The sequence below is a fragment of the Vanellus vanellus genome (assembly GCF_965231255.1).
Source record: "Vanellus vanellus genome assembly, chromosome: 3".
NCBI classification, from domain to species: domain Eukaryota; kingdom Metazoa; phylum Chordata; class Aves; order Charadriiformes; family Charadriidae; genus Vanellus; species Vanellus vanellus.
Window position 1 is genome coordinate 27,882,932 of NC_138907.1, and position 24,171 is coordinate 27,907,102.

Sequence of the window (24,171 nt, forward strand, 5' to 3'; positions counted from 1 at the left end):
ATAACCTGTAACTATGCAGCACGTGTTACCGCGTTTCACTGACTCCTCCAGGACTCCGCTAGGAAACACAAGATAGTTTGGAGGGTGCATTTGTCTGACAGCCTGAAGTTAATTTGAGATAAATGACCTTGAAACTATTCCTTTTCTTGTCAGTGATGACAGGGTGAAAATGTAGTTAAAGTGAAAAAGAATTTTCTATCGGGTCTGTGGATCACGAGGCTCCACAGTGAAATGTGGTTTTGTATTTTCTGTACAATTAATAGGACAAGAAATAGTAAACCTGCCCACAGCAGATGTGAGCCTGGTGCTGCTCTGGGTATGGGGAAGTTTGTACTGAGGAGCACAGATGACAGTCTGGACACCTGCTACCTTAATAATTTAACATTCGGATGTTCACAATGAATCTGATGCAGATAAACCATGTCATTGTATACAGTGGGGTGTTTCCTGTTAACTCAGGGATAAAAACAGTGAAAGAGAACATGCAGCATACGCTTCAGTGCTCATTGATCTCTCCAAATTTACTCTTCTCCTTAAACAAAGGTAACAGCAGGGGTCCTAATAAATCACTCCTAAATAGTGTTTTCTGGGAGATGATCAGTGACCCACCTGATGCTCAGGAAGGGACACTCAGGTGCTAAGTACACCTTTAAGGCTTCAGGTGGTGCCTTTAAAGTCATCGCAGAGAGCAATCAACATGACAAAAACAACCCAGATTTGGAAATCTGTTTATCGAAGTAGTTCAATACCAGCTGAGGACTTACAGTGGCAAAAACTACCTACCTATCAAGTTAACTCACCATGCCTGGAAGCTTTAAAGGGGGTTGGTGACAGTAAATCGTATGCTATACTCCGATGCTTCCTTCGAAAAATGAAGCCGACACTTTCGCAAGTGGGGATTTAACGCTTCCCGCTTATCCCAGGCACAGAGCTGACAAGCCCTGGGCAAGGTTCAGCACAAACTGATCAGCTGAGGGCTGCCTCCAGCAGAGCACTCTGAGGAAGAGGAAGGTTATGGGGGATCATCAAGAACTGTTTTGGGGTGTTGACAGTACAAAGAAAAAGAAAAAAAAAAAAAAAAAAAAAAAAAGAAAACTGGTTTTGCCTGGCATCTGCTTTTCTCACAAATCTTTATCTTGACTGGGATTTGCCTTTAATTGGGCAGACTTACTACCGTTTTCTACTTCAAATGGAAAATATTGAAACTGATCCATAGCAGATAAAAGCTAATTGCAGCGAGGGTGTTTGAGTTAATGGTCTCCTCAGAGGTTGCATACTAACTCAAATGTATAATTCATATGCCATTTTGGAGGAAAAAAAAAAAAGGTAGGCTAAGATATTCAAATGGTTATTGATCTGCTAGAACTCAGCATGAATGTGTTAAAATTCAAAATATTGTTAAAAAAATATAATTTCTAATGATAACAATACAATATTAATACCTTTCCAAAAAGCTATGCCTGCTAACCTAAATATAAGCCATAAACTTACCAGCTAATGCTAGCAGGGAAGAAAAAAGTTGTTTTTAATTCAAACAGTTCAACCTGGTATTTGTTATGCAGTCTGCTGCCCAGCCCTGGACCAACCAATGCTCCTTTCATCTTCAGGAATATAAGAGATAAAAGGCAAATTCCCTTTATGTAGGTATATCCGATGTGCCTAAACTATGGAAATACTCTTAGTTGGCAATAAAAATAATTTCCTGGCCCAATCTTTTTTTTTCACACTGCTCTGTGATAGAAACATGCGGCTTTCCTGGGTTCCTTTTTCTTTTCTTTCCGTAGAAGTGGTTAGGTTTCATTGCAAGGATGAAACTCAAATGGAAGAAGGAAGTTTACCGAATGTGGAAAAAGGGACTAGCAACTTGGGAGGAATATAGGAACGGTGTCAGAGCATGAAGAGATGCAACGAGGAAGGTTAAGGCCGACTTGGAATTAAATCTGGCAAGGGATTTCAAGGACAACAAGAAGGGCTTCTGCAAGTACATCAGTAGCAAAAGGAAGACTAGGGAAAATGTGGGCCTGCTGCTGCTGAATGAGGTGGTTGCCCTGGGGATGGAGGATGCAGAAACGGTGGAGTTACTGAATGCTGCCTTTGCTTCAGCCTTTACTGCTAAGGCCTGACCCCAGGAATCCCAGACTCTGGAGGTAAGAGGAAGAAGTCTGGAGAAAGACAGACTTTCCCTTGGCTGAGGAGGATGGGGTGAGAGATTATTTAGGTGGACTCGACACACCCACAAATCCATGGGCCCCGATGGGATGCACTCACGAGTGCTAAGGGAGCTGGCAAATGTTATTACTAAGCAACTCTCCATCGTCTTTGAAAGGTCAGGAGAGGTGCCTGAGGACTGGAGGAAAGCCAATGTCACTCCAGCCTTCCAACAGGGCAAGAAGGAAGACCCGGGAAACTTCTTCACTTTGAGGGTGGCAGGGCACTGGAACAAGCTGCCTAGAGACGTTGTGGAGTCTCCTTCTCTAGACATACTAAAAACCCACCTGGATGCGATCCTGTGCAACCTGCTGTAGGTGAACCTGCATCGGCATGGGGGTTGGACTACATGATCTCCAAAGGTCACTTCCAACCTCTGCCATTCTGTGATCGTGTGATGAAGATGTCTGTTTTTACCTACGATAGGAAGTTATTGTGTAGAGATAAGCAGGTTTTTTATGCACTCTAGCTTATGGTTTGGCTTGCATTTGTAACTGTGTGGTGTGTACAGGGACACTCCTGAGGAACAAGGTGATAAAATGGCTGTACCACGTTGTATGATTAACGGGTGGAGAAAAAGTCTGATTTATAACATTTTTTTTTTTCCCCTCCTATGTACACAAGTAACTTGGTAGGCTACTATTCTTGTGCCATGTGAGGTGACTGCAGGTCCTGAGGCTGGAAACAGAGGCAAGTAGTTTAATTCACTGCTTTGATTGTTTTATACCCTGGGAAGGTTGATCTGTTCTACCAGACCCCATGGCTCTTAAACTACACTGGGGCACACTGGGGCATTTTTAGTGTGGTTTTCCTCTGGGTAGTTCCCAGCATTTCAGAGATCCTTATGCACAGTGTGGGCAACGTGTTCAGGAAACAGTTTTTCTTTGACCCCCGAGGTGCTCTTTATGAGTATTTATTTGTATTACTATGATGCCTAGAGCGTAGTGTTCACTGCTGAAAGAATGAGATATAAATCAATGTTTGTACTTGCAGAAACAGGAAAGAAATACGTCGGGAATTGAAAGAAGCTCACAAAAGCCTCACAGTAGTCATTACTGCTGGAAAACATCTCGGCACAACAGATGGAACCTCATGTAAGTCCGATAAACTAGATCATGATGTGAATGGAAATGCTGAAATTCCACTAGTTGCACAGGTTATTTTTTTCTTCCTCACATGTGATGCAATTAGCTTTTTAGTACAGCACAAGCCGTGAGCTCTCTTGTGCAGATCTGATGGCCGCAACAGGAAGGCTGCATAGAAAAAAGGCCACAGTCCCTAGAAAAGAGGAGAGCCTGATGGAAAGTAGGAGGTAAGGGGGCAGAGCTGAGCCACAAAAAGATGATGCATAAAGGAGGTGGAGAAATGCACTTGTCTGCATCCAGTTCTGACACCCAACAAGTCTGCCCTCGGATCCCATTCTTATACGCTGGGAGAAATCTACTTGGAAAGACAGAAGTACGATGTATATGAAGGGGGGAGGGAGAAGGATTGTATACACTCACAAAACCAACTTCCATTCAAGAATTCCTCAGTATTTTGTAACACCTGAAGCAATTCCAGGTAAAGCCACTGAGGTTTGATCCTTGTCTACATACAGCTGTTGCCAAAATAGGAATAAGTTTGTTTGTTTGTTTTTTAAAAAAAAAAACAAACCCAACACCTCATATATTAAAAAAAAAAAATAAAATCCGAGCCCTCAAAAAATATGAAGCATAAACACATGTAAGAAATTGTCTTATGCACTTATTTCTTACCTGTTTTTTTCACACAAATATTTTGCTAGATCCCACACCAGAATCTCTTTAGATGAAAGAGAGCTGGATAAAGAGAGACCACAAATCACTGCATTTTTGTTCCTGGTATTCAGGGAAGCAGGTGCAGACAGAGGGGAAATGCCTGGACTCCAGCGGGAACCAAGGGGGTGGGCCCCTCCTGGGACAGATCTCCAGGTGTGATGGTGGCCTCAGTTGAAGCAGCAGCAAAGCTCCCACCTGCTCCTCCAGAGGCAAGCTTTAGCCCGTGCTACTTCTCACAGCCTCAACAAATGGTAAGGCTCAAAGCTCTGCATGGAGCCGAAGAAGAGTCTCAGTTCTCTTCTATAGATCCATGCTCGTCTATTTTTCAAAGAACTATCACTACAGGAGGGACATTGAGGTGTTGGAGCATGTCCAGAGAAGGGCAACAAAGCTGGTGAGGGGTCTGGAGGACAAGTCTTATGAGGAACGACTGAGGGAATTGGGTTTTTTGGCCTGAGGGGGAGGAGGCTGAGGGGGGGGACCTTATCACCCTCTACAAGTACCTGAAAGGAGGTTGTAGAGAGGTGGGGGCTGACCTCTTCTCCCTGGTGACAAGTGACAGGACAAGAGGAAATGGATTCAAGTTATGTCAGGGCAGGTTTAGATTGGATATTAGGAAACACTTTTTCACTGAAAGGGTTATTGAGCATTGGAATAGGCTGCCCAGGGAGGTGGTGGATTCGCCATCCCTGGAGGTGTTAGGAAAAAAAAAAAAAAAAAAAAAGGTAGATGTGGTACTTGGGGACATGGTTTAGAAGTGGTTTTGTCAGGGTAGGTTAATGGTTGGACTTGATGACCTTAAAGGTCCCTTCCAACCTCAGCCATTCTATGATGCTATGATTTCATTCACAGACACGTATGAGCTTTAAAAGGTTGAGTTATAGTGCTGTGGTGAGTGAAGGAAGTTGCGCTGGCTTTAAAGATTTCCATAAGGCTGTCAGCTGGAGGAGGGCTGTCCAGCCAGGCTGTCTTTCAAAAAATCTTTAAACCAAGAACGTGCTGTTGTGACTCCCTGTGGAAAATGGTTCCACACCTCAATGCCCCATACTGTCTAGAAATTTTCTACCTTTCTGCAAATGAGCTCTCTCTATTCAAGGCAAATTTGCACCTACTTTATGGTGCTGATGTTTCTGTTACCCTCACAAGGTGTTCATAACCATGTCCTTGGCAGGTGTTTGTTTTTTAGCCCCTTCTGATGCCTAGCAAAATAAATTTCTTTAGGGTACGTGTTCTTAAAGAAGTTCCTTGGTTGGTCTGGTGGTGATGAAACGCAAACCAGAGCTAAAGTTCTTGATGAGACTTTTGTTTGCTTCAGCCTCGCATTATGCAGGTTGCACGAATCTGGCCAACATGCGGGTCGTGCTGACAAGCTGCTGCAGAGAGTGGCAAGGCGAAGCTGGTGGTGCTACTGCTGCACCCCCTGGCCAGCCCTGGTGAGACTGACGGTGCACTGTCAGTCTCGGTGCTGGCTCCTGGTGCTCCCCTTTCCCAATGGGTTGGGGAATTACCGTCCCTGAACACGTTCATTCAATGGGTTCCTTGAGCTGCCTTCTCCCTTGTGTCATGTTCTCAGTCCTTCATCTTGCCACTAGGCAAGGTAGCTCGAAACCAGCTTGTTTTCGCGGCGGTTCTGACTGCTCCTGCCCTCCCTACAGTAGCAAAACCATGAGCCTGGTTTTACCTGCTGCCCACTCAGCCAGAAACCCGCTCAGCGCACGGGCTCCCACTGAGCCTCCCGAATGAGTTGCCTCTTCCCCCAGGGTTCTCCAGGGAAGGGGATTTTGACAAGCTCTCCCTAGCAGGTTGGACACAAGGCAATACTCCCTCCCGGCCTAAAAAGAGGCTGCCAGGCATTTTCTTCGTGTCAGCGTTGCTTATCGCTCCGAGGGAAGAAACCGAGCATGTGCCGCCCTCCTTTCTCCAAGCTGCGATTAGCAGAGAGACAAAGCGGCTCTGCCCAGGCGGCATTGCAAGTCTCCTTGACCCAGGAGAACGGACACAGCCTGGCACATCGCCTCCGTCCAGCTGCTGCACAAACTCTGCCCAACCTTCTCTCTGAATGTTTCTTAGTTGCAAGCTTTGGAAGGGGAATTTGGGAGCCCAGCTGCTTGCCACTGGCAGCTCGGGGCACATCACGACATACTCCTTACTGTCGTGGAAGGAGGTTTGCTTCGGTGTGATGTACGAGATGCTTCATCATCAAGTCATCTAGAGACAAGATAGCACAGAATTCCCCACTTCTTGAAACCAGACACTCTCAGTAGAACTATTTCATCGTTTCCATAGTTAGTTAAGATGCATTTTTTCCTCTTAAACAAAGAGCTTAAGGCTCACCTGCAGATGGGACACATTTTTTCTGATGCCTTGTCAGTTGAGGCAGAAGGTAAACAAATATGATGAGGCTACAAATACTGTGGACTGGACTTTTAGTCTTCCTGTGTTTAGCATTTACACTGTAAGTAGTTCCAATGAAATGATCTAGATAATTCTATGGTCTAGACCTCCCAAAGTACCCCCAACATCTTATTTCCAAAACACTAGTTTATGTGTCAACATAAAATTTTTTTTCCATCTAAGAAAATAGATGCTAAGAAGTGCTAAGAAATTATTTTAAGAAATAGCTGAGAAATTTTAAATACAGGCTATATACACCTAACTATTCTATAAAACATTTACACATATATATACTTACCCCTGCCATGCTTTTAAATACTTTTGTAAAAATATAATGAGTATATAATTCTCAATACATCTGAGTTATCATTGTCCACTAGAATTGACTAAAAAATGGATTCTCGAATGAGTAACTGTACTTTTGGGATACCAGCTAATATTCTCTCACTCCCATGGCATTTTACTCTTTTCTTACCTACAAGTGCTGGCAGAAGGCTGGGTGTTACGGCACAGGTGAGTGAGGCACAAGCTGTCCGCGCTGGTGTTGTCAGGAGGAACTGTTGTGGGACACCCAGATGCCAGCCTGCTAGTGCTTGTACCAGTCGTGACTTCCTTTTCTGTATGTATTTTTAATAATAAATTATAAATAGTGTTGTTAAAATAACTAATTAGACAGAAACGCTTAGGTGTTTCTCTTTCTTCCAGACCTAAGTTGCCACTTCTGTACTGATAGAGCCTATGAATACGTTAGAAAACCTTTTCTAGTGCATAACTTGTGCTCACATACTACACTACTAACATAACGTACTTCTGTTTCAGAATAGTTTTGAATTTCTCCTAGTATGAGTCTACATTAGTAAATTAACATTTAAAAAAGGCACATGGAAACATGTGCAACTGTGTGTGTGAGTGTGTATATATATATATATAAAGGTACATATTTAAAACTATAAATCACATGTAAGTATTTGCCCAACCAAACTTTTTTCGACTTGTTCTCAAATCGAATTTTCTCGTTTCATGTCATGCTTGAGACCAAGATTCAGTTAGCAGCTTTATATTATCAAAGGTAATGACAATCTTTAAGGGAAATAATTGTCTGGAACATCTTTAGCAGCCTCCTCTGAAGTCATGTTCCTGAAGAGTATTACCTAATAATTCTGGCTTGACAAAATTGTACTTGGAGGAAAGAAAACATTAGGAACTGGGATGTCAAGAACTGACGTCTGAAAAATGTCACCGAGGAAGCATTTTCAGACTGAAATTGAAGTCTACATTTCCTTGTTTTGACTCATGCTCTGTTTATTCAGGCAATACTGCACACTGTGGACCAACAGCTAACCCAGGAATGCACTTAAATGCCAGTTTGAAGTGTATTGAGAAGCGCCCACCTTTGATACCTGCTACAGCTGAGTGGTAGTCTCCCCATTTCTAGATTTACCAGTGTCCATCAACCCCGTAAGTAAATGTTTCCAGCCTTTCCCTAGCAGAACAAAGGTGTTTCTGTAGTTCTCAGAGGCTGAGCAATTTGCCATCCCAGGACTAGAGGATGCTAAGGGGATTGATTTGTCACTAGCAGGATACGTGGGGAAGAAATACTAACTACAAAAATCAGGTTCTGTACTAAGATGGACACGTTACAATTAAGATACTCGAGAGCCTCATCTGATTACATCCCTTTAACAATAGATATTAAAAATGATGTACATTAAAGAAAGACTAAGGGTGTTTTCTTTAAATCATTTTATGATGCTGTCAATGCAAAGAAGAACCATTAGTAAAGGGACAACTGAAACAATTCAAAACAAATATCTGAAATGCAAAAATCCAATTCAGTCAAAAAGTACACATTAACAGAAGTAAACAAAGAAGCATATATAAAGTGAAAAATATACAAAATTTCCCCCTTTTTGCCCCTCTCCCCTTTTAAATTAAATATGCTGAAAACAACTTAGATAAAAAAGTTTCTCTGCTCAAGTTTCTCAGTCAAGTACTCAAGTGAAGTTTCAAGTACTTTCATAGCAATGATGCAGTTTTGGATGGTTCAGCTAGTATTCATTTTCTGTTAGAGGCACATATATGATGTTAGGGCAGCATAAATATTTTGCAGTTTTAAAATACAACTCTAAGCTGTTTCTTAGGCAAGATAAACAATGATTTATTGCAAAGTGTCACAAGTTAAGGGGCACGTTTGGAAACCTAGAACTACTATGTGTACTTTATGTATGGATCATGGTCACTTCACCACCACTAACTGGGCATTGTAAAGACACTGTATTCCATAAGGCGCTGCTTTTTTTATTTAGCAGGAGTAAAGAAATTGGACTTAAGTTACTGTGCACTTTATGCAAGATGACATGCAATTCTGGAACTGGAATATAGCACCTCATCTTCCCATTTTACTGACTCGCCCTGCCAACACTGCACTTATGTAGTAGCAGGCTCCTGTAAATTAAGATCAAAGCACCACAAAGCCTATTGCCTGGCAGACAGGTAAAAACTAGTAGGACGTACTGGAACATCTCTCCCCTGAAGTTTCAGATTGCAGGAGAGCAGTTTATCTAGCTTCTGTAATGTTAATCGGCACTTACTGTATGCCCCCAAAAGTACACTCAAAGCACTCATCAATTTCAGGTTAAAGCTGTTTACAGAAGGAGCATCCTTTCACATAAAATTTTCAGACTGTGAAGGTTTAATATTTATATGTTTGTTAACTTCAAACAATCCTTAATATATTAGGAGAGCATTAAATGTTTGTTAGGAGACTTTTTTCCTTTAGGCTTATCTCACTTGAAATGAAAGCCTAAATAAAGACAACTTACAGATTTCGCCCACATCAACAGAACCTGGCTCATTACAGCATAGCCTAGAATTCATATCAGTCTGCTACACTGTTCAGCTACAAAGTCTTTAAATTAGCATTTTGTCCCATGTCACAAAAGCCCTCTCCTGTACTCCCCCTAAGTTGCAGATGACAGTACGCTATATCTTGAGAACTACAAAAATATGAAAAATTTGGTTTTTCATCTTTCCATTCCAGTACAGCTTGTACTACTTGCAGCTAATTCAGATTTCACCCGGGTGAACCAAAGCAGTGCAACAGCTCTAACAGAGGCTTGCTGTTCTTGTGTATTGGTGCCCCCTTGCCCCACCTTAATTGGAAAAACACAGCAACGAGGTACTGCAGTAGTTGGCAAATTCCACTGTGATACATAAAGATTACAGCAGCAACTTGTGTAAGACCAGCAAACTACATTTGACCGGTATTCTTCAATTAAAAAAATCCAGCCATACAGTGTAATTCACAATTTAAATACCAAATGGAATCATTTAATGGCATATCGGGGGTGAAGTCCCATAGTTTACGAATCAATGCGTTTACACCAGGATTTCTCGCTCAGCACCGAGCTGCCTCTGCAGTCAATCCCAGCAGCTGATTCTCTCCTGCTCGGGGATCAGGCTCCAGTTGGGCGACGGCTTGTCAGTCGCCAGCCAGTTAAAGTCATCCACCAGGTTCCAGTTGTTTCGGTTTCTGTCCAGCCCAGAAGACTCGAAATCTCTCTCAATACCGGGGTAGCTCCAGGTGTAAGGGGCGAAGGAGACCTTAGTGCAGTCCTCGATGACCGCCCGGCTGGTCACCTGCACGTAGAACCGGCTGTCGCGGGTGCGGTGGGTGCGGAGCTGCTGGCAGGCCAGCACCAGGAGGCAATCGCTGCAGCCGTCCACCAGCACGGAGGTGGAAACGGGCCCGCAGAGCACGGTGCAGCCCCGGCAGTCCCGCACCCGCAGCGTGTTGGCGTTGCCGCGGAGCCGCACCCGGCAGCCCCGCAGCTCGGAGAGCACCACGTCGCGCTGCAGCAGCTCGGCGGGGCCCAGCTCCAGCTCCTCGGCCTCGGCGCCGCTGAATCCACACAGCGGCGGGCCGCCCGCCTCCCCTTCGGCGGGGCCGTGCCCGGCGGCCGGTGCGGCGGCGGCGGCGGGCTGGGCGGGCTCGGCGGGTCGCGGCTCGCTGCCCGGAGCCCCTTCTTTCTTGAGGGCGCGGAAGGCGAATTTCTTCTTGGGCTGCAGCTCTTGGCGCCGGGCCGCCAGGTCCCCCTGGAGCCGCGCCACGGCCTCCTGCCCCTGCCGCACCTCATAGGGCGCCAGGAACCGCACGCTCTCCGTCAGCAGCTTCTGCAGCCCTTGCAGGCGGGCGGCCGCCTCCTCCAGCGGCCCCACCGTCAGGAGCGCCTCCACGGCCTCTCGCTCGCGGGCGAAGGCGGCCACGAAGAACTCGCTCTGCTCCTCCTTCACCACCTGCGCCTCCTTCTTCTGCCGCTGCCGCTCCACGCCCTGCTGCCGCGCCGCTTCCCGCCGCTGCAGCCGCTCCGGCAGCACCACGGCGGCGGCGGCCGCTTCAGCCTGCAGGGGAGCCACGAAGGCGGCCGGCGCCCGCGGCTGCTCGGCGGACACCGCCGCCACCGCCTCTCCCGCCGCCTCCATCTTGCCTCCTCATCTCCCCTCCGCTCACTAAGCGACCCATTGATTGGCTGCCGGCAGCCCCAGTTGCGTCGCCACCGCCAATTGGCTAGCGGGCGGGGAGGGGGGGGTGCTCCCGGCTGGAGGGGAGGAGGGCCAGAGGGAGGGGTCTCCTGTGGTTTTAAAGGGGCCGGCGCCTCTCTGCGGGATGGGGTGAGTTCTGGCGGTAGGTGCCGCGCTCTGCGGGGCACGCTAGCCCGCTTCCCAAATTAGCAGCCGGGCTATAAATAACCCCCTCTGCCCTCCCCCCTCTGCGCGCGCAAGTGCCCGCTTCTTCCTCCCCTTCTCCTTCCTTTCCCCCCCACCCCCCCTTCTCCCCTCCCAGGCCGCGCCTGCGACCGGGAGCCCGGCGGCGGCCGTTGGGCCGGCGGCCCATGGTGTGGGGGCGGTCCTGGCTGCCGGCACACCCCGTACTCCCGCCAGCCCGCGGCCCTTCCTGTGGGGCAGAGAGGGGGAACTGTGTGTCTGTGGGGCGTCTTCTCCTCGTCTCGGGGGAGGGCGGCTCTGCGGCGGGCCCCGGGTGCGGCGGAAGGGCGGCTGAGGGCCCCGCAGCCGCCTCAGCCGCTCTCCGGTTGCCGTTGGGTGTAAAAGCCAGGCCGCGCTGCGCGCTCGGGCCCTGTTGTCTCCGGTAGGCGTCGGGCTGCCCCCCACGGCCGGGTGCGGTGCCCGGTGGTGGCGGCAGCGGCGGCGTTCCCCGTGCCCAGGCGGGCGCGGAGGTGCGGGCCTGGGGCCGGCCGGCTGCTCCGCAGGGCCGGGGTGTTCAGGAGGCTGTGTAAATGCGGGGTTTTAACAAACCTTCCCGACGGTTTCCTCTTCTGCGGTGAAGTAGCTATGAAAAAGGCTATTAGTGCTTGCAGGTAACTGCAAAGGAGCTGCCTGTTCCGTTTCTTGTGTGGTGTTGAGGGGAAAGGCGAGAGGAGTGCCTGTAGGTTACTATGCCCTAGAAGGAGATCTGGGTGAGAAATCCACAGAGGCCTACGTGGAAACGTGGCAAGGAAGATGTTCTTTATATGTTTTAAGTTAATTTGCAGTAGGAACCAGAAATGTAGTACACCTGGCTACAAAGTAGAAAAGTGACCACCATTCTGATGTATTCTTTTTGAGAACTGCTCTTCTATTTCATGGAATGTTAATTTTTGCAAAGGAAGTTAACGCAAAGCACTCTTTTACAAACATACAAAAATAAATTTAATTCCTGTCCAGTTCTACAAATATCATCTCCCTTCCCTTGGTGTTTTAAAGTTCCCTATGATAAATTAACATAGGACCTAAAGCTATTTATTAAAACAAGAAGGTGCTAAACTCAGTAGATATTGCAAATTTACTGTCCTCTATTTGGTGATAGCATGAGTTTTTTATTGAGTGTTCCTGTTTGGAAGTATAGATTGTTATGCTACTGAAGGTTAGCCTTTGAAAGTAGCCCTTGTTTTCTGTTTCCTGAGAAATATGGTTTAATTTCTGTGTTGGACATGATACAACATCATTAGAGGGTATGGAGTACCTGAACCTTGTATGTAATAATGTCAGCCCAGTTAGGACGATGGAAGAAAGACACTGAAATGCCTTTAATCCTTGTAATGTGTAAAGGACTTGCACTAAAATAAAGACTGTTCTTTCCTTACCGTTGTTACAGTATAAAATCTGGGTTTTTCAAGGGATTATTGTACAACAGTAACACTTTGGAACAGGATGAATGGGGGGCAGCAGGGGTGGGTAATGTGGTTAATGCATTACAGCTCTTAACTGTCACAACACTGCAATGTTAGTACGTCCAGAGTTTTGTTTCTGAAAAATTAGATTTTGAGTCTTAAAAATTAAAACACTTACCTTGTAGAAAGGGAAAATGCTCAATCATGAAAAAAGAAGGATATCTTGAGATATTTTCACTTGATTTTTTTTTTTTTTTCTACCAATGTGTTTAAATGATGCATCTAGTAAATCTTAGGTGGTTTTGCTAATAAATAGCCAAATCCACTCCTGCGGTAATGTTACATTAGGCAGGAATATGGTGCAATTAATTCACTGTAAGAAAAAATAAATCCTTATTTCTATCTTCTTTCATAAGAAAGATGTGTAAGTTTCATTTTGCATAGCAGGCTTTTTTGCCTTACGCTCTCAGGAGTGCATGTAATACACATGGCAACAGTGATATAAGTGCTTATCCCGTACATGAGACTATTGATAGAAAAACGGTTTTGCTGGTTTTCAGTATGCACAAATGTTACTGGAGTATGGCTTTGGTATTGTTACACAGATGTGACCTGGTAGATGAACTGCAGTGGGTAAAAAAAACCCCAAACTTTATATATGAAAAGATTACAAGAAAATACTAGTGTACACAGCTCAAAATAAATGTTAAGTATTTTATGCTGCAGTATAATGATTACGTTTTATTATATTTGGGCACTTAGAAAGCTGGTAATCTAAATTGTTTTTTCTAGAGGTGATTGGAAGTTTAAGTTAATGGGGACCAAATACACTTGTGAATAGAAGCTTCTGGGAGAGACTGCAATATTTTCACCTTGCTAATGTGCCCAAATTATTTTTGGGTTAGAAGCAAAATAACCCCAGATACGAGAAGGTGAAGTGTATGACCATAATGAAAAATTAAAAGGGGAATAGTAAATTCTTCTAAACGTTTCATCTTGATATTCCAGATTTACTTTCCACACTTACAATTTGAGGTTTTGGTATAATTGATATTGGGCTTTTTTGATAGTTTTTTTTCTTGTGTGTGTGGTAATACAAAGACTGACAATTTTCTTCCTGACTTTGCTGGCAGCAATTTTATGTTTTAAGGCTGCTTAGTGTGCTCCATTCTAAGCCATAGAGAACAGAAGATTTGCAATTTCCCAAACAGTAACCACCTAAATAAAATGTAAGCCTTAGCTCAGGCTTGAACTCATTTTGGCAAGCTGCAACAAGCAGTTTAGCTGTTTGTAGATATTAGATAAAAGTAAGGTACATAGTTCTGTCTGTGTTACAATTTTTTCCTGCCCTTTTTTCCCCCTGGATGTACTTTAGTTCCTCTCTGGTTTGAAAGTAGACAGTAATCATTTCAGTAAGACCTTTTGCTGTTGCTTGGACTGTACAGTGTTATTTGTTTTATGTGAAGTTGCAGGTGGCACATGCTTACTTGGATCTAGCGCTGTGAAACTCGAAAACTTAAGCTCCATTACGCCGCTTCCAGGTTTCGATCTGTATCACATGGTTATAGCTCTTGAATGCTGTCTATCTGAAATATTTTGTACTGATTTAAACTAGCTGAACAGCATGACCTCATAGCCTTTTGAAGTGAGATGTATCTCACAGTTCAGGTGAAGGTTCAAGATTCTGTCTCATTCCATCATCATTTTAACATGAGCAGGGAGTAAACAGAAGCAAGTGGGTGTCTGACCTCATAATAATGGACTCTAAAACCTGAGGTTCCTGAGCTTGTGAAAGTAAAGAAGCTCATAGTTGTGGCATGATCTTGAGATGTAGATTTGCACTCTCTCAAGCAAAGGAAGGAAGTAAATAGTTATTTTTTATCATTGGTATGTATTCCCAACACTGACATTTTTTGTTCCAAAGGGTGTAACGCATGTACATTGCACACATATACAAAATGCTATTTTGTCTTTTAGCTGCGTTTTCAAGAAAAGCTGCAGCTCCTGTGTCTTGCATGGAGCTCTTATCTGATAGATGTGATCTCTGCCTGTTAGATTGAGTTTCTCCAGAAGAGATTAGCAGATGAACGTAATTACTTCTGGCTACAAAGTAGGTACTTCAGTGGCTTGTGCAACCATCGTATTCTACTGTTGGTTTTAGTAAGAGCTCTTTGAACTCCTCTGGCACTGTGATCAGGCATTAAAGATGTAAGCTATATTATGATTCATTTAAGATACTGTTGACTGTACAGTTTTCACGGTGGAACGGGGCTTCAGTAAAAGTGACTGTTGAGTTACTGTATCTCTGTGTTCTTCTCTTGGGAAAAAATAACAAATTCCTTTAAAGTTACATTTGGCATACTGATTGTTTTTACAAAAGCTTTTGTTTGGATTAAAATGTTGTGCTTTATATATTTGGCCATATGGAAAGACAAGACAATGTAAAATATGCGTGCTTTTAAATCACAAATTAGAGAGTTAGAGCTAAAACTATAGAACTTACTTGGTGCATCTTAATTGCTGTGAGTGATGCAAAAGCTTTGAAATGTAATCCTTGGGAATGCTTAAGATACTAATTATATTCCGACCAGTCAAGGTGCACTTGTTCTGAAACAAGTCTGAGCTGGTCCCTTCCGAGAACATGGTATTCCTAATGCCAAAGGTGGAGAAACAAATTAATTTCTATGAAAATGAGTTATCCTCCAAAACCAGGGACAGACTTCAAAGCATAACATTTTATGACAAGAAGCACTTCAAGATTAACAAAGCAAGGCCCAAATATGCTAAACACAAAAGCTCAAGAGCAGAAGAGCACTTAGGTTTGGTCTAGGCCTAGCTGCTAACTGGTATTTAGAATCCTAACTTGCTAATTGACATTAGTTAAATTCTGAAGACCAAGTATGTAAACTACAGATGCTGTCTTATGGACTATCCCTTTGAGGTAGTTATTCTATTAGTTCTGGAGCTCCAAAGAGACTTTTTTCAGTGCCTCACTTTAGACTTCGGATGCTTTTTTTGTTTTGTTTTAAAGCATTTCAGAAAACTATGTTTGGTTATTACACTAGACAGTTCAATGGACCACCTAGGTTCAATAGTATATCAAAGTTTTCCATTTTGGAATTGTGAATCTTAATTGTAAACATATTCCATTTATTTTTCTGAATAATTTAAATAGAATTAATTTTAAGTCATTGTGTCCAAGTTTACTGATTTTCTGTTAGCTCTCCTGTAGTATATTCATTAGTTAACAAAACTAAACTTGTATTCTTTTTGCCTTTTATTCATCTTATGAAAAAATCTGTTGGCTATCGTTCTGAAGGAGGACTGCCTCTTCCTATTATTACCATTTGTTCTACAGTCTAAATCTGAGAGAATAAATTCCATTCATATTGATACACTTTCTAGTGATAATATTAAGACTTATCTTACAGCAGTCTTTATTCATATCCAAATGTTATCCGGTTGGTTTCTAGTAGGGTCCCAGAAATACCCAAGTGAAACCATTCTTTCTCAAAAGTTGTGACTTAGATGGTACCTTATTCATAATGTCCCTTCTGCTACTCCATTTTGTCTTGTCCTTATACAAGTATAGCTTAGCATGTTTGTGTTACTTTCCTGAATGTGAATGCTTTTGGTATAGCTTACTGTTCCACTGTGTTTCTGTTATCCCTATAACACCTGGTTTCATGTTTCAGGCCTCTGTTTTTTGCTTATATTCCTTCTATTAATATTTATTTGATTTTTTTTTTTTTTCCCCCCAAACCATCCATAGCGCATCAGTTGCATCAGGAGTGGTCCTTTTGCTAGCTTCATTGCCTGGCTGCTGGTTTTAATTACTACTATCTTTTTTTTTTTTTTAAACCTTGTGTTCATCTTGTGTTCACGTACTCATTAACATACTCGTATGTATTTCTGTATCCTTACTTACCTGATTTTTTTTCCTATTCGTCTATGCTAACCAAACAAACTATGAATATTATATACAAGCTTCTCCCAATTTCTGCCATGATTTTTAGTTTAAATTTCCTCTATAAATTTTGGTGGTGTTAGTTGTGGAAGATATTTCTCCGGATACCATAGTAAAGTTCTGTCTCCCGAGGTGTTTTTTTCCAATATATTTCAGTGGCTGCATATCTTGAGATTAGTCTAAATTGGAAGTGAGAGCTATTAATCTTTCAAACTTAATTCTCCTTTTCAAGGTTCTCTAAGCTGAAGAATATGAGACTATTTAAATAACCTAGAGCATGATATAGTTATTCTTGATGTGTTGCGGTAATAATTTTGCGTTGTCATTTGTTTCAATGGGAGGTCCAGTCACCACATTTTTCTCTGTTTTTTCTTGACTGTCTCCCATACCTCAGATCCACATCTCAGAGGAGCATAGTTCTCCAAAATCTGTTCTTTGGATTCATCACAGAACAGCCCTGCTAACCTTCACGCAATCTCCAGTCATAGAAACCTGTCTGTCTTCTGGTATTTTGTAAATCTTTTGTTCTGAGGTTCACTCTTAGTTACCTCCTTTGACTACCTACATCCTAACCAATCAATCTTTAAGATATGTATTGGTTAGATAGTCCTGGGTTTGGTATGATGATTGGTACTGGAGTCATACAGCTTTATATGTTACACCATGCAATTACAACCCTGGTTTTGTAAGTACTGTTTTGTTTAAGGAAGGCATGGTATCAAGCTGAAATTTTTAATGTTTAGGAAATTTTTACTGGTGGGTCACCTATGTATTGGTGGCAACTAATTGGGAGTTCAAACAGATATCAAACTGAATTTTTCATATTGCATTTATATTCCAAGTTAAAAGTCTTTGTCTCCCTTCATTCCACTGTATTTGAGTGCCCTACTTTTCAAGTGTTGTGACCTCTGCCTTTCTATTGCTTGTACCTTTTAATGATGACCTATTTGTTTCTGTGCCTTCCAGCTTATTTATTGTTATCTAAATTAGTAATTAATAAAACAGCATATAGTTGGATAAATGGTGTGTCTGGTGATGAGCTGACACAAAAAAGATATTAGGGGATGGAGAGGTAAAGAAGCGTGGGAGGAAGAAGTGCCATCAATACAGCTGAAGCACTCAGTCTGAGGAAGCAAGGCTGCAGTGGGGTAAATGACATTCTTTTCCATTCAGTATACCTCAGAGAAGATGCAGTGAGTTGAGGTTACAAAACAACTATTTATGCAAGAATCTTGGGATGACTGTGGAATTTGTTCCTTTAATGCAAATAGCTTAGTCCTTAGTCCTTAAATTCTTTCTTATGAATCTGCTGCTGCTTGATCTTCTTTTGGGGTACTGGTTTATGATTACACACGAATTGGAATGCTCATGATGCAGACCTGGAAATGTGGGCTGAATAATAATGAAGTGACTTGATCTAGGAGAAACCTAGAGACAGAATGAATGGGGAGGGTGTTTTGTACACCCTTATTTTCTCCCTCTCAATATCTAAGCCTAGTTTTCACTTCTGCACAATCTGTCATTTCAGGGATATATATCTCAGTTCACTCCAAATGTCGTTTGGTGTCTTTGCACACCTAAGACAGCAGTAGTTGTTAAATAGCATGGTCACAATTTGACAGCTGATGTCAAAATATAGCCAAGTAGTATGTTGTGTGATGGGTGCACATGATGTTCCCAGTAGCTGTACTTAAGAATTATTATGCCAACGTCTGTCTTCTATTCCTTTTTGACACTGGTCTTGCCTTTCTTCTCATCCTTATTTCCCCTTACTGCTTCTGAAGCTGCTACAGGAAAATGAATGAATGTGACTGAGGAATCTAAGGAGAGACAGCAACTGAATGTCCATTGTATGTAATTTGGAGAATAGGACTCTGACTGAGGACAACAGCTCTAGGCAGGTGACCTTGGGGTAGAAGAATTTTGAAACGTTAGGGTCTTTTGTGTTAACGCATTAAGACAGTGAGAGGAGGGGAAACCTCTTGGGGCAATGATACTCAGTTCAGAAACACCATGTGATCCCCGTAAAAAAGCATGAGTACCTCATGGCAAAAGCCATTATTTCTTTAGAATTGTGGTCTGGAAAGTCCTGTAGTACACCGGAAAGTAATAACACTACAGCTGAAGACTGCATTCAAACGTCTTAGTATCAAAGGTAATATTAATTTTGCTTTAAGTGTCTACTTCAATCTGACATATAAAGTCACGTCCAACTCTTCATTTTTATTTTTTTTTTAGTGACCATTTCTACTTGAGCCAATTTTTTTTCTGAATAGATATAGCAAATATAGAAAGATATGCAAATTTACTTCTGCAGAGGGTACAGTGTGTTCTGGTTTTGTTTTGTCCACTCAATGGCAATGTAAAGGGTTTTCATTAAACTCACTGACTCGTGTAGGTCTGGAGAAATCTAGTTGCTTCAAGGGTGCTTCACTATATAGATGTTAGCTCTCCTTCCGTTTTTGTACTGCCCCTGCTTAGCAAGGTTATTGCCAATGGTCCTTTGAAACATCCTTCAGGGAAAGTAAGTGTAAATTATGGTACAATCTTGGACAATTTATGTAGGCTTCCTTGTGTTTCTTATGATAAGGGAATCTATTCAAAGTCATTTGTCCTCCTGCCTCCTGTTCCTTCTTTGTATTGCCTACTTCCTATTTGTGGTTTCTGCAGGACAGGGAGAATAATAATATACTGATCAGATATTCTGCTGTGTAACCTCTGAAGCTAAGTTCCTTCCTGTTAACCAAATCAGAAGAACGCTTGTGGTGTCTCTCCAGCTCACAAGTTCTTACTTGAGCAACATTCTGTAAAGCCGGTGATGCTGCGTAGGCTTTAATTCAGGGCAGGGTTTGGCCCCTTGAAGCATTTGCTGAAGTTAGGGACCTTGAAGTTTGGCCTTTTCGATTTTCTAATGCTAGTGTCAGGCTTGCTGTTATGGTTTGAGAAACACATAACAATTTATTGTCGTTTAGACAATCATTCTATTACCTGATGACCCCTCCCCACCTGGGAAGGGGAATCAGGAAAAAAAGGAAACCCTGGAGTTGAAATATAAACAGATTTAATAGAATGAGATTAGATAATTAACATTAATAGCACTAAAGAACCAATATTGATCCTGATACCAATACAGAATATGCAAAGATTATACTCAGCCAATTCTATCAGTTAGAAGCTGTGCACTCCCAGCAGTGGACAGCAAGTGTGGGACACTGAGCGCTATGGCTTTGGGAGGAAGGGAAGGGCTCGGGTCCAGCACCGGGGCAAGAAGTTCTCAGGATGGCAGCCAGCAAGGGAGAACTTCACAGCAGAGTTTCTAATTTATATTGAATGTGATGTTGATGGTATGAAATAATCCTATTGGCCAGCTTGGGTCAAGTGCCTGGGTCTTGCTCCTCCTTATCCCTGCACCTGGCTAACTCCAAAACACTGAGACCTTGAAATCCACACAACATAGCTGGTTACAAAGTAAACATTTTCACAATTTCAGACAATAGATTCTTCTAAAAGTGCAGTCTTCTCAAGTATTAGAAGAGAAATCAGTCCTGTGTCGCTCAAACCAGGACACTTGCTATAAGAGCAATTAGGACACTGAGCTTTTTGACATGTGGTGTTTACATCCATATTGTTGGCTATTCAGGTCCATACCGTGTTTAGGAAAAGTGAAGTTAATATATTGGCTGATGGCCTAGGCAGCGCCATGCTTGTGCTTGTGTTCAGTATGTCTGGACTGCATAAAGGGTCTGTTGGACTCATGCTAAGACCTGTTTGTTAGGGCCCAACTTTTCCATTTAGGGAGTGATTTGAAGCTTCACCTCAATTTTCTACTGTGGGCATGCCTGTAGACAAGAATTGCAGGTGGGTCTTGGCTTTGGCAAAGGTTTGGAATCAGGCTTAACCTTTGTTTCCCATATTATAATATGAATTGGTTGATTAATTAAAAAATAATATAACCAGATTCAAATTGCAAACAATGCTGAGGTGCTGACTTTTTTTTTTTCTACACATAAAAAAATCTGGTCAACTTCTTGGAGAAGGTCCAGTTAGTACACTGCCCATAACTATTTTCATGTCATTGTATTTAAAAACTAAAGTGTTTTTTGAGCTGTACAGCTAATAAAGAAGAATGCACTATTAAATTAAGGTTTTAAATCCTTGTCTCTACGGAGTTTTAACAAAGTTAATTTTTCTTAGGAAAAAAATATAAAAGATTGCTGTGTGCAGGTCCTTGGGAATTGTGATTACTAGCAGAAAAAGTGTCTTTAAAGAGATTTCTTGTTTTAAAAACATTAGTATACATATCTACATGCTAAGAATCTAACTTTGGTTTCAATCAAAATGTTTTTGTTTTAAATAAACTAGGCTTCTCAGATCATTTAAATGAAGAATTTTTAATTATATCTGTAATGAATAAAGCAAGTATTTTAAGTTGAATTAGTTTTGTATAACCATAAAGATTTGAATAAAATTAATGCTTTTAACTGAATTGTAGAATTGTATCAATGAAGTCTCAGTACTATAAGCTTTTGACTCTGAAGTAGCATTTTTAGGCTACCCAAAACTTTAAGTGGCTGAAATTCTTGTCATTTGTGTCCACCGAGGGTGATATGAGCATATCTTAAAGTATTCCAAATACCGCAACTTGTAAAGGGATAAAATCTTGTATTTTTGAAGGTGACCTTGCATTTTATTTTTCTGGGGACACACCCTCCCAAGTGTGTGGTGGTTAACAACTTTAACATGAAGGAAATCAACCAAGTTGTTAAAATCAATGCTCTTTTTAGTGGGGAAAAAAAGAAAAACACTCGTTATTTTTTTACTTTTCTGTAACTCGGAAGACACCCTAACTTTTAACCGAAAGTAAACAGCTAAGGAACGTATAGATTGCCAGATTTACGGCTTTCTCAAACAAAAAAAAAAAAAAAAAAAAAAAAAAAAAGAAGGCCGCTAAACTTTTTAAAGGGACTGACTGTAGAAAAGGCGCAGCGAGGATCGCGTTGGAGCCGGGGACTCATCATGTCAGGGCGGCGGTGCGTGGTGTGCCCGGGCGCCGGTCTGCGGCACTCTCCGCCGGCGGCGCGGAGCGGTGCGGCGCGGTGTGGCGCGGACGGCCCGGGCTCCGCCGGCGCGGGCTCCGCCGGCGCGGCGCGGTGTGTCGCGGTGCGGTGCGCGGTGCAGCGCGCGGTGCAACGCTCTCCTCTCTCGCTCTCTTTCTCTTTCCCCCTCGCTCGCTCGCTCGCTCGCGCTCTCCCCCCTCCCTCCCTCGCTCTCTCGCTCTCCCTCTCTCTCTCTTACACTGCCAGCCCCTGATGTGATGGCGAAGAAACCCCGTTGACAAGGCACTGCTTTTTCATGACGGTGAGTTTCCCTTTGAGTGTATTATAATTTTGTGATAAAAATTTCAAGGAAAAAAAAAACACACAACCTCCTTCCTCCCTTCCTTCGGGGAGGGAAAAGAGAGGGGGGAAATCTATCTCCAGACAGACAGAAAAGAAAGAGGAGCAAATTAACAACCAGGAGTTGCCAAAACCAGGATATTAGGTTTCAGCCCAGAGAGCTATTGGCTCTGGGGCTATGTATATAAATATATATCTAGAGAGAGAGCGAGCGAGAGGGGAGACGAGGAGGAAGAAGAGGGATATTTTGTGGGTGGCTGTTGTTTGGGCAGATGTGGATTCACATGGAAATGAACTATATATTTTTTTTTCGGGGAGGCTGGTGGTGGTGGTGGCTGCTGAGGGCACTTAAAAAAAAAAAAGAAAAGTTGTTTCTTAAAATAAAGGCGGGGGGGGGGGGGTGTAGAAGGGAGAGATAAGGTTTCAGGTCCAGGCTGATAGCTGCAGAGAGGGGAGAGGTTTGGGGTGGGTTTTTTTTTTTTTTTCTTGCTGATGCCATGCAAATTCAGGAGAGGAGGGAAGAAAAATCTCTTTTAATGACTCATTGATTGAGCCGGTTTAAAATTAGTTGTTGTTGTTGTCTTTTTTTTTTTTTTTTTTATTTTCCGCCCCCTTGATGGCCATCAAGAGAGGGATGGAAAGAGGAGAGGAGGGAGAGAGAGAGAGAGTGTGTGTGTGTGTATGTGTGAGTGTGAGAGAGAGAGTGAGAGGGAGAGAGGGGGATAGAGAGAGTGTGTGAGGGAGAAAGAAAAATAATCTTTTCAAATCTCCTCCCTCTTTTTTTTCCCCCCTCGTTTCTTTGCTTTTCTCTAAAGCTCTGTGGTCTGTGAAACACTCTTTCTTCCTCCTCGTCGGGAAAATGGAGACACTTGGTCTCTCTCCTGGCTGTGGAGCTGGGAAGGATTTTTCGTTTCTTTTTTCCTTTTTCACTCCTGGCTTGATTTTTTCCTTTCCCCCGTCCACTCGCCGCCACCCTTATCTTGCCATTTCTTTGAGCTTGTGTCTCAGATTTGTGCCTTCTGGGGATTTATTTTTCACTCGTTTCCTCGTTTTCGGTGTCGCCACTAGATTTGATTTGATTTGTTTGGTTCTTTATTTGCAATTTCCTCTGAATGGCTCCGTGCCTCCTGCTTTTACCCGAGGAATGGAAACGGTGCTGCTTTTTGTGGGTGCGCGAAATGCTCGGGCGGTAGGTTTGGGCTAATGCGCTTTTTTTTTTTTTTTTTCTCATTTTCGGGACCAAGTTTTCCTCTGTGTGTGGGGGTTTTGGTTTGTTTTTTTTTTTTTTTTTTCTTTTTCTTCCCCTCCTCCCCCTTTCGAGAGAGAATATTTCGCTGTAGCGCCTCTTTTTAAAACGTGACAATAAACCGTCTCTTTCTGGAGTAACCCGTTTGGGCTTTGCTGCAGGGCGGGCGTGAATCGGATCCTTTGTGCTGCTGGGATTATTTTCTGTAAAAGAAACAATGTTCTATAAGTAGTTTTTATTCGTGGCTAAAAGCGCTGGGTTGTGGAGGGGATTTCCTGAGACCCTCACAGTTCACATTTATTGGGTTACGGGGAGGAGGGGGGGCGCCTTCAGTACTTAAATTGTAATTTGTTTCTGCTATTAATTGCAAAATTCACGTATGGGTTATGGCAGAAAGCAGATCTAGCGATGATAAAAACCGGGCAAAACGAAACGGCGTATAGAGGGCACGTTTATATTGACTTAGAACTGTTCGTGAATAATGGCCGGGGGAAGGAGAGAGATGCGGAGGCCTTTGCTTCCCCCCCCCCCCCCCGTTCCCCGCTCCCCGCTCCCCTCCCGCTCGGGGCTCGGCAGTACGGCACGAAACAGGCTCGGAAGGAGAGGGGAGAGTCTCCTCGGAGGATGGCCCCGGCCGTACCCGGGCCGGGCGGCCGGCGATCGTGGTGCCGCTGCCTGTGGGATTGGGGAGAGAGCGGGGAAGATGGCGCTGTCTGGCTTCCTGCCAGCGTTTGTTGCGCAGTTTCACTCCGACTCTCCTCCTCCCCCCCCCCCCCCCCCCCCCACGGGCGCCATTTTAAGGCCGTTTCTGCTGAGGCCGCGCCGTGTGGGGCGTTGCCATCGCGCTTTGCTTGGGCCATGTCGCTTTCTGTGTGGGAAGCGTTACTCTCTGGGGCTGAAAAGCCCTCTCCCCGGAATCCTACAAGCTGCTTGTGTCCCCTCCCCCCCCCCTTTCTTTAAGAAGTTGCTGTAAGGGGGTTCTCCTGCGTGTGGT

The 24,171-nt window shown here is 43.4% G+C and overlaps 2 protein-coding genes across 2 annotated transcripts in view; one reads left to right on the forward strand and one right to left on the reverse strand.

The window, feature by feature from the left end:
- Positions 1 to 8,129: 8,129 nt before the first annotated feature.
- TBCC (tubulin folding cofactor C) lies at positions 8,130 to 11,130 on the reverse strand. The gene has a single exon (XM_082481956.1). It carries the CDS (start codon positions 10,881 to 10,883, stop codon positions 9,822 to 9,824), a length of 1,062 nt encoding a protein of 353 aa, XP_082338082.1. The 5' UTR covers positions 10,884 to 11,130; the 3' UTR covers positions 8,130 to 9,821.
- BICRAL (BICRA like chromatin remodeling complex associated protein) overlaps positions 11,057 to 24,171 on the forward strand; it is a 51,744-nt gene continuing 38,629 nt past the window's right edge. The window contains exon 1 of the mRNA XM_082481954.1: positions 11,057 to 11,072. The gene's annotated coding sequence lies outside the window, so the exon portion shown is untranslated. The remainder of the gene's footprint in view (positions 11,073 to 24,171) is intronic.